This window comes from Populus nigra, chromosome 1, assembly GCF_951802175.1.
Source record: "Populus nigra chromosome 1, ddPopNigr1.1, whole genome shotgun sequence".
In the NCBI taxonomy this organism is placed as follows: domain Eukaryota; kingdom Viridiplantae; phylum Streptophyta; class Magnoliopsida; order Malpighiales; family Salicaceae; genus Populus; species Populus nigra.
This window is the reverse complement of record NC_084852.1, coordinates 37,000,321-37,010,922: the sequence shown is the minus strand read 5'-3', so window position 1 is coordinate 37,010,922 and position 10,602 is coordinate 37,000,321. Positions and strand designations below refer to the sequence as shown.

The window sequence follows — 10,602 nt, the reverse complement described above, 5'->3', positions numbered from 1 at the left end:
AATATTTGTTGGACCATGTTTCATCCACGTGAGATGATCCACCATGAAGATGATTTGTTGGACACTTCAAGGAGGTAATTCTGGATGTGCGTTTTCAGGAATACTATTTAATCAAGACATTGAAAAAAATTTAGTGGTATAGGGAATGAGATCCTGGGTTTTGATTTCAATGACCAACGGGGTGCTAATTTTCATAAATTTGACATTGAAATAATGGTTATTATTACTACATTGATCACTATGATAATCAATAAGATAGACAATTCGAAATTTAAGTTCTTAGTAGCAGATGATCAAAATGTAGTTTATCAGCACCAGTAGGGGTGTCTCCAAGCTTGCAAGTTAACATCCAGCAGATGAACTAATCCTAAATCCAGCAAGACTAAGACAACAACGCAAGAGACATTGCACAGCACAAACACCTGAAATCTAATAGCATTCTAGAACAGAAGGATCTGGCCTGAAACCATCCTTTAAATGACCAAAAAATCAGGTCCCTGGTGTTTGATTAAACTGCACAATATATATATGTCACTTGTCTTCTGCCTCTTCATCTCCAGATCCAGTATATTCATGGTTTAAATCTAGACCAGCTAGTTTTGCACAGTTATCACTGACCATATCCACACCCTCATCCACATCCACGCCCACGTCCGCATTCATGACTGCAGAAGAACTACTAGCTGGGGTGCTGAGAAGGGCCTTTTGCAGCCTGACTGCACTTGGAAACGTGAGGGTGTTCCAGTTGGTGATCTTTTGGCTAACAGCATCCTCAATGGGGGAAAACCCGCATTTCCCCTCCCACATCTCAGTGAGCTCCTGGACTGATGGGATGATTAGATGCTCAACCCCCATAACTGAAAAAATCTGGAAATTAAATCAGAAGTAACAACGTGTCAGATACTGAATTATAATATAAACAGAAGGCTTTAATGATCAGTGCAAACTGAACCATATATTTTAGCAGTTGAGAGCATAACATCAGCTACAATCTGAATTCTGAAATTGTAAATGACAGAAAAGAGAAGAGAGTACATTGGCTGAAAACTGCCTTTTCTCTGTGATTTGCCGAGGGTTGTAGCATAAAATAGCGTAATGGGCAGAATTGAGACCAACCTAGTTCGATCACATAGTTTTTCTCCATGATTTTTTTTCTTTCTAAATGAGCACTTAAAAAATGAAACAGAAGTGAAAGTTCCAGGTTTTGACCGAACTTGCCATAATTTATGTGAAGCAGTTAGCAGAAATTACTTTTGAAAGCTCTTGTTAGAGAATAATATAATTCATATCCTGGGACCTCATCTAAGAGTTTAAGCTTTTAGGTTGAGATGGTTCATTGACATGGTATCAGAGCCTTGATGACCAAGTGGTCACGAGTTCGAATCTCACCATTTCCATTTATTTGATAAAAATTAAGCACAAGGTAAAGTGGGCCTGTGCAAGTTTCAAGCCCAAAGAGCTTTCACTTGAGGGGGTGTGTTAAAGAATAATATAAATCATATCCTAAACCTCACCTAAGAGCTTAAACTTTTAGGTTGAGATGGTTCCTTTACGGCTCTTAATCAAGACGAATGAGAATGTGGAGAATTGCTTTCAGATAGTAGAGAATTTCACATGAGAACTTACAGATTCAAGAGTAACCAGTAACATTCTTGACATCCCGTTTTGCCTATACAAGTGCCGAGTTCCAATGAAAGGCATCTCAGCCAAATCGGTCCCATGCACCCTGCAGAAGCACGGAACAAACATTTCAAGTTAACAATATCCTACGTATGTATTTTGCTGATAGTTGCACAAAGAACAGCATGTGTAATTTGTTTCCGACAAATGAAGATACCTTATAGTTGCAGCTGAAATGATGTCATCGTTCTTCTCCAGGATCGCAGTATAAAAGCCTCGAAAATTTATCCTGTTGAGGTTCGATCTGAAAAGACAGAAATATCAGTCTTTATTTCTTGGATTTTTCATATGTTTTGATTTTGAGGAATTCCTTATGAACGTAAATAGCAAAAGTGATCATGTTATAGAGAAGTTTTTGCATCAGTATGTATATGACACAACATGTAAAACAGAAGAAAAAATGTTACGAGGCTGGCAAGTATTAAACAGCCTAATGTCCACAGTTGTACGAGGAGCTTAAACATAAATACAATGGGAAAAAGGCACAGCTCTGCAAAATCTATAAGCGCTCACCCTCGACTATAAGCCACACTCTGAACTACATTGATCTGCGTATGCCGATCAATGATTGTCGTGAAACATTCGTCCAGCACCTCCCAGGCCAATGAAATTTTTGAATTGCATTCGGTGATTAAATGAAGATCCTTGAAGTCCAAGTTGTCTGGCTCCATCCGCTGGAGGAGAGTCCAACAGAACCCCCCTTCTAACTCATGTTTCACACCTACGAGGCTCTGAAGCTTCTCGTAAACCTATGAATAAAGCTCAAGATCAATTCAAATCTCAAGTTGACAAGTCTTAAATGTTAATGTGTTGGGTTAATCTTACATATTCTTAACGGTAAAATGGTAATTGTTAGGGAAATTGAAAGAAAGCTAATTGTGTTGAAATATATACCTCTCCGCAGTGAGAATCACATGCTAAGGTTTCGCCACTGGCATTAAGATCCAACTCCTTATTGCTAACTAAACACTGGCAATGATCTATGACAGCAAAGGATACAGCTTCATTAGTGACTACAAGAATTGAGAATCTTTAAAAAAAAAATCAGGAAATGATAGGAAAGTACATACATTTTTTATCACATTGAACGCAAGTTTGCAGGTCTTTGTCGTTTTTATTACAGTGCTTGCACACACAGTAGGGACAAATCCAATCTCCTCGGGGAATCCTCTGCAATTAATAAAAAATTGAAAAATTTACATTAGAAACAGAGGAGCAATGATTTTTACTTCTTCGAAAAAAACTTATCATGTCAAGAAAATTTACTTACTTCCAACCCCATACATTTGAGATGGGAAGTGGACCAACACTTTTCGCAACAGATCAAGTCCCCTCCATCTGCACAAATCAGGCAAGCATCATCGTGTTTATCGGAGGCGCCATTACGGGGAACAATCTCATTAAAGGTGCGCCGCTCGACCTCTACATTGCTCTGCCAAACTTCAAACTGACACTGCAAGAGGGAGCTGTTGCTTCGAGCAACATGGATATGTTCATATGGCCTTTGTAAAACACTCCCGGCATGGGTCTCAAAATCCCACACTGTCATAACTTCATTGCAGCACTCACACCGTACACCCTCTCTTCTTGCTCTTCCCTTCATCAGCACCTCCTTTTTGCTTTGTTTGCGATCATCCGAATCCCCCTCCCTATCAGCAACATAATAAATTTTCTCGTTCTCGATGATCATGCCATGGTCTATCAACCATGACATTATAGTTCTCGCTACATATTCTGCAGGTGTGCTGCCGGAAGTACTTGCTTCTCCGGCTGAAGGAGTTGATTTCCTCGTCCTCTTAGGAGGGCGACCCGCCCTTCTCTGCTCCGAACTTTCAGTAATCATAGTGTTACTTCTTCGCGGTCTAACGTTCCTGGTAAAATCAGGATCCATTCTCCTGCTAGAATCACTTTCATGTCCATCATCATCATCATCATCACAGCTGACGTACGGCCTCTTTTGTTTTCTAGCCCTTAACTTATAAGCCATGTTTCTAGATTTCAAGAACCCTGGTTTTGCTTCAAGAATTTGTGTTTTTGGTACGCAAGAAAGTATCTGAAACAGAAACAATAACAACAACAATAATAATCAGAATAGTAACCACATAACAGCAAGAGCTGGCTAGCTAGCCAGAAACAAAAATAGCATCGGTGTAAAAACACAAAATCATCTTGATTTGTTTCCATTTCATTTGTTGATTGCTGTAATCTTCTTCGTGGGAGAGTTTCAATGTTAACGTCCAAATACGGAACAAGAACTGAAGTACAGAAAAAACCTTGTAGCTATTGCTGTACCGAGTAATAATGATTGGAGCGTTACAGTTGATGCTCATTTGTCTGTTTTTTTTGCTCGAATCCATTTCTGTTTGTCAAAAACAACTGTTTTTCTCCCCGACACTCACTATTTTGAGCACTAATCTTATTGGCTTGCTTTTTAAGTAAGTAAATATATGCAAAGATTATATAAATTTTAAATATTTCTTTTTTTGCTTCTAATGAATCCCTAATTTAATTTGTTTTTGCTAACAAAAATAAAAATAAAATCCTCCGCCATTAAACCAGCCAACCAGGTTTTTGTGTAAACCCACACCTATCATCTTTTTTAGCCCAACACCCTGCCAGTGATTTAACTTGATAGTGAAAGTCATGTCTGAGTAGTTACGTATGAAATTAAATATCCCACCGACAAGTAAAATTTCCAAATTATTTAAAATTTGATGAAGAAAAAACATTATCTTTCTTGGATCAAATTAGATTGTGCATCAAATATTCATTTTTAAATAAATTAAGTGACCCACAATAATATATATATATATATATATGTGTGTGTGTGTGTGTGTGTTTTGAGGTTTGAATCCATTATTTTACAAAATCTAAATAAAAAAAATAGAGAAAGAAACGAATACTATTAAAATTTCAAATGAACAACAAAATAAGTGAGAAAATAATTTTAAAAAATAGAAACCCAAAATTACTTAGATATTTTTGGGAAATCAAGATCCATGAAGCATCGTTTGGGAACGTGGTTTGCACCGTGTTCCACAAAATTCAATTTTTTTATTAAAAATTAATTTTTTTATATATTTTGGATCGTTTAGATGCGTTGATCTCAAAAATAAATTTTAAAAAATAAAAAAAAATATTTTAATATATTTCAGCACGAAAAGCAATTTAAAAAGCAACCGCAACCACACTTCAAACAACCTAACATGATTCTCTACAAATGTAATTAAAGAGAAAATTTACCTATTGGTATTTGGAGATGATCACTCTAAATTCTTAGCATGTATGTGATTCTCTTCAGATATCAAGTATCGATCATGAAAAGAAATGACCGCCTCTTGATCTTAAAATCAAGAAATTAATATCACAGTTTTACAATAGTAATAAGAAGAAGAACAAAACAATACTCTTGTTTCCAAGATTCTAAAAGATAAAAGTGATTGATTAAAAGGGTTATGAGAGAAATAGAGAGTATGATTGCTTTTAAAGAGTTCAGAAATGATTTGGAGACAGAAGAGTGTCTAAGACACGAAGCAAAAACGAGAAAATCTACATGCAATGGAAGGCAAGAGGAATCCCAAATGCAAATTTTTTAAAGCCTTTTTCCTTGTATGGCAATGTTACATATAAGAAATTCAAATCTATGTGTATGTATAATAGTATTATCTCGAATTGTAGATACGTTTTAGCAAAATTGGGTCACTTCACAGCTGAGTTCTAGCAATACAATTAAAGAAAATCTCTGTATTAGTAAATATGGATAACTATATAATAAGTGAAGCTCGTTTCCATTTTTTGAGTGCAAGAAATTACATTAACCCTCTTGAGAAAATATAAAATTACAAACACCATCTACAAATTTGAAAAATTGATATTATTTAAAAAAGGGATAGTTAAATTGAAAAAATATATATAGAAATATAAAAAATGATGGTGATTAATTTTTTGGTTAATGAAAAATATTAATTTCATCATTTAAATATGGTATATATGAGTGGTTAGTTATGCATTTTGAATTTACTAATGCGTTTAGTACTTTTATAAGATTGATAAACTATATATTGCGTGCATTTATTGGTAAGTTTGTAGTTGTTTATTTTGATAATACATTGATTTACAATAAAGAATTAGATGGACATATAAATTATTTTAGACAAATACTTGATATGTTTAGAAAGAAAAGTTTGTATGTTAACACAACAACCATTACAGTGATTGATGACATATGAGAATATCTCGATAGATCTCACTCACCTGGCATGTCTACGATTCAACTTACCTAGACTTTTCAGATGTCTCAAAGATTAGTGATCGATATGAATCACAAACTCCTTAGGCAAAAAAAATATTGTCAAGTCTTCAAAGTCCTCACAAATACATATAACTCTTTTTTATATGTTGGATAATTTAGAGTTGCACCATTAAGCTTTGTACTGAAATAGGATATGCGTCTTTTATCCTCCATTAAAACAAATTTAATACCTCTAACTAAATAATCACATTCAATCTTAAAATTTTTGTAAAGTTAGGCAAAGCAAGTAATAGAGCCGAAATAAAATTTTCTTTTAACAAATTAAAAACTTTCTCTTATTTAATTTTTCATTTAAAATCTATTGTTTTCTTTATAATTTCAGTTAATAGAGCAACTATTATACAAAAATCTTTTACAAACTTTCTATAAAAACTAGCAAATTCATGAAAACTTCTTACCTCACTTATCATTTTAGGTGCAAGCCACTTTTTTTAACCTTAACTTTAATTTCATCCATCACAATACCTTTTGTAATATATATATATATATATTCCATGCAAAGTCATACTTTTTTAGATTAGCATACAATTTTTTTTTAATTATGCCATTTTATGACCAAATAAAAGGCTAATTTAAGTTAAATTGTTGAGGAATGAAAAAAAAAATAAAAGACAAAGGACCAAAATGAAAATGACAGGGAAAATATGTGGCAACCTTAAAGTTTAAGAAAAAATTCAGTTAATCCTTATACTTTCCAATTTATTTTTTCAATCCCCTTGGTTTTTGAAATTTTTCAATCCCTAATTTGAGAGAGGGGAGAGAAAATTACTGGATTATGGTGATGGAGAAAGAAAGTCTTGGTTGACATTGATTTAGGCCTAAAAAGGTCGATCTTGATGTCAATGGGTTCCATTTGATGATAAGAGTCTTACTAGGTGTTATTTAGCCTTCCCAACACCTAAAATGGTAGATCTGAGCTTGGAAAGCTTTTTGGTTTCGAGTTGATTTTGGTTCATAGACTGGTTTTTGGGTTATTTGACACCACATAGAAGTTTATCAAGGTGTACAGGGTGTTTTATAGATATTTTGGGTCAAAATGGTTTGAAAAAAAATAAGTTTTTAGGTCAAAAAACAAAAACCCTTGATTTGTCAACCATCTTTTTGGTTGAAATTTGCGGAAAAATATGCAACGCGTCACCTACTTTATTTTCAAAAAAATTAGGGTGGGAAACATGTTACAAATAAAAAGATAAGGGACCACAAGTAAGCCTAGTTTGCTAAACACATCAACGTCTGACCTTTCTTTTTGTTTTTTTAATCGATACCTTTTTTATATGTATTTTTTAGTAGTTTTTTAAATTTATATCTAAATTAATATCCCTTCTCTCTCTAATTTTTTAGATTTTTTATATACCCTTTTTTTAAATTATTTTGTATGTATTTAATGTTTTGAAAAGATTATTGTAATTCATCTATAATATTTTATATAAATAAACTTTATTTTCATGAGGTGTTTATAAAAATAAAAATTATTTGTTCTTGGTAAGAAAAGGTGACCTTTAAGATTAAAAAAAAAAATATGCGCATTAAAGGAAAAAGTTGGGGTTAAATATCATATCTATCTTTTATTTTTTTTTAGAATAATTATCTTTTTATTTCAGAATTTGATTGACATTAGTAACTATTTCTCAGTTTATCGGTTTATACATTCTAAGATTTATTTCATTTAGCATAAACAATGTCTTTATGTTTCTTAATTAAAAGAATCACGAAACAGTTAAACACACTCGCAATATTGTCTCAATTAAACGCACTTGAGACCCTACACATGACATTGCGTTAAGAACTCTATTTTTGTATTTATTAATGTATATGATCCTCGTTTTATTTTATTATATGTAAGCATCGACTTTTTGATACATAATTATATTTTTTTTCTTGATGTCAAAAAACATGTTGACAACACCTATATATTCATTATTTCACATTAAAAAAAATCTGACCTAACAACGAAGTGATTCAAATAAACATGTTAATATTTTTTTTTTCATTTAGTCACATATATTGTGCTCAATTTATTTAATTAAAAGAATGTATAAGCTTTTCGGTTTATGATTAGGATTTTTTTGTCAAAAAAACATGTTGAAAAAGGTTGTATATTTAATTTTTTACTAAAAACATTATTCAACCTAGGTGAAGCGCATGTCAAATATTTAGTAAATAAATCTAAATAGCGTTTAAAAAACCACAATGTTTTGCCCATTTTGCCTTTATCTATATAAACAACAGGCAATGGATGAGGGGTATTATAATCTTTTTGTAAGGACATATATGTCTTTTCTAGATTTATTAAGGGCACAAAGGTCATTTTGTCTTTTTAAAAGTAGTATAATTACCAAAGTAACCTTATAGGAAAAAACAGTTTTATGTTCAGGGGTTTTGTGGTAATTTTAATTTTTTATTATACCGTAAAATGACAAATATACCATCAAGATCGAAAAACCAAAGTTGTCTTGTAGAGGCATTTTAGTCTTTTTATCTTGGTTTTTTTAGCTATATTTAGAGCAATGAGGGGCATTTATATATTTAAATGATATAAAATTTGTATATAAAAAAGTTGTTAGTGCGTGCGTCAACACCACACTTGCTCTTTGGATAACACATGTGGCAACGTTTGGTGCTAGAGGTTTTTTTATTAATTATTTTGTATGTATTTAATTTTTGAAGATATTATTCTTATTCATTTATAAATATTTTTTATATTTTATTTAGATGAGGTTTATTTTTAAAAATAAAAACAATACTTATTCTTTGATGATATTTCTAATGTGTGTAGTTTTGCATAATATTTTTTCCTTTTGTTTTATTCAATTAATTTAATGTGTGTGTTTATTTTTATTATCATTTAATTGAATAAAAATTTTATTTTAATAAACAAATTCATTAAATATAATAAAATAAGTATCTTATATTATATGATCAAAAATCTTGATTTATATTTATCTCTTAATTTTTTTAATTTTATTTTTAGTTATCGTTAATGATTATTTATTTATTTATTTACTAAGATGATGCTAGATTTATTTAATAAAATATTTGCATGAGCTTTTCAATTTATACTTATTATTTATTTATATAAAAAAACACATAGATAAAACTTGTATATTTAATTTTTTTATTAAAAAAATATACAACCCACACAGCATAATAATACAAGTTAAATAAGCAGTGATTAAACTATTTAGAGTGCTAATAACGGTTTTGGTTTAAAATTAGGTTTAGCAAAAAATTCTTTTGCCCAAGACAGCACTGCACACTAAAATATCATATTAATGATCCTTAATTTAAACCGATAATAATGGACGAGAAAATAAATAAATAAGAGTTGAACCACTTTTTCCCTTTTCTTTTCCACTGTGTTTTAGTTTAATAGACCAAATTTAAAAAAACTAGGTGAAAACAATTCATTCTCTTTCAAAATTCATAAATTAAATCAAAATAAATAAATTCTAAACATCTATTTCTCATCTACAATTTTCTTGAAAACAAGCAACACAAACATAAAATTATAATAGAAAAGCGGCATGGTTATCGATATCAACCTTGGCACTAGTCAAATAACATCATTTTCATAAGAATTGAGGTACAACTGGGATGTGGTATAGTTTTTAATAAGATGACATGCCCGTGTACTACTGTAGGTTTATAAAACAAATATATTTAATAGTGTTATAATTGTGAACCAGTGCTAGATAAATAATAGAAATTAAAGGTATGATGGAGCAAATATTTCATGATGAAAAAAAAATTGTGTTGGCAATCCAAAACTTAGAGACTGAACAAAATGATTTATAGCAATTTACAGTATTTTGTGAGGAAAGATATAGTGTTTTCGCCACATGATTTAGCTTTTCAGTTAATAAAAAGAAAAAAAATTACAAAGCTAAATTCTCTACCAATTTAATATTAAAAAAACCCAACAAAGATAATTTTGGAAGGAAAAAAACCTATAAGAAAAAACGTTGTAGCAATTAACAATGTTTTGTGAAGAAAACTATAATGCTTTTCCCAATAAAATAAAATAAAAAACCATTTAGAAAAATATTGTAACAATCCACAGTGTTTTGTGAGAAAAACTACAACGCTTTTCTCATATGATTTTGTTCTATTGTAATTATAATTCTTAACCAACTCAATATTAAAAAAAAAATCGACAAAGATAATTTTGGAAAAAATCATAAAAAAATCACATGGGAAAACACTGCAATAATTTACAGTGTTTTAAATAAGAAAAATTACAAAGTTAAATTCTTAATCAGCTCAATATTAAAAAAAAATCGATAGAGACAATTTTATAAAAAAAATAACAAAACAAACACCAACAAAAGGAAAAAAAAATCATGTTGGAAACACTATAGCAATTCACAGTGTTTTGTGATGAAAGCTACAGTGCTTCTCCACATAATTTAGCCTTATTTGTAATGACTTGTAATTGTAATTCACAAACAACTCAATATTAAAAAAATAAAATTAAAAAGGATAATTTGAAAAAGATTATAAAAAAAACCATATGGGAATGCAATGAACAGTATTTTTCAAAAAAAGTTATAGTACTTTCCTCACATATTGTAACTGTAATTTTTAACCAGCTTGATATTAAAAAATAAAAT

The 10,602-nt window shown here is 30.8% G+C and overlaps 1 protein-coding gene across 1 annotated transcript; it reads right to left on the bottom strand.

The window, feature by feature from the left end:
* Nucleotides 1-258: 258 nt before the first annotated feature.
* Nucleotides 259-4,067, bottom strand: LOC133702442 (increased DNA methylation 1-like). The gene is made up of 8 exons (XM_062126787.1): nt 3,954-4,067; nt 2,951-3,733; nt 2,751-2,850; nt 2,575-2,660; nt 2,194-2,429; nt 1,838-1,924; nt 1,627-1,726; nt 259-867 (listed from the first exon to the last, which is right to left on the bottom strand). The coding sequence occupies exons 1-8, from the start codon at nt 4,035-4,037 to the stop codon at nt 532-534; spliced, it is 1,812 nt and encodes a 603-aa protein (XP_061982771.1). The 5' UTR covers nt 4,038-4,067; the 3' UTR covers nt 259-531.
* Nucleotides 4,068-10,602: the final 6,535 nt, after the last annotated feature.

Coding starts and splice junctions, on each gene's coding strand:
- LOC133702442 (XM_062126787.1), bottom strand. CDS start 4,037: ATGGATTCGAGCAAAAAAAACAGACAAATGAGCATCAACTGTAACGCT. Junction 3,734..3,953: donor GGTACAGCAATAGCTACAAG/GTTTTTTCTGTA, acceptor TTTCTGTTTCAG/ATACTTTCTTGCGTACCAAA. Junction 2,430..2,574: donor GTGATTCTCACTGCGGAGAG/GTATATATTTCA, acceptor CTTTATTCATAG/GTTTACGAGAAGCTTCAGAG.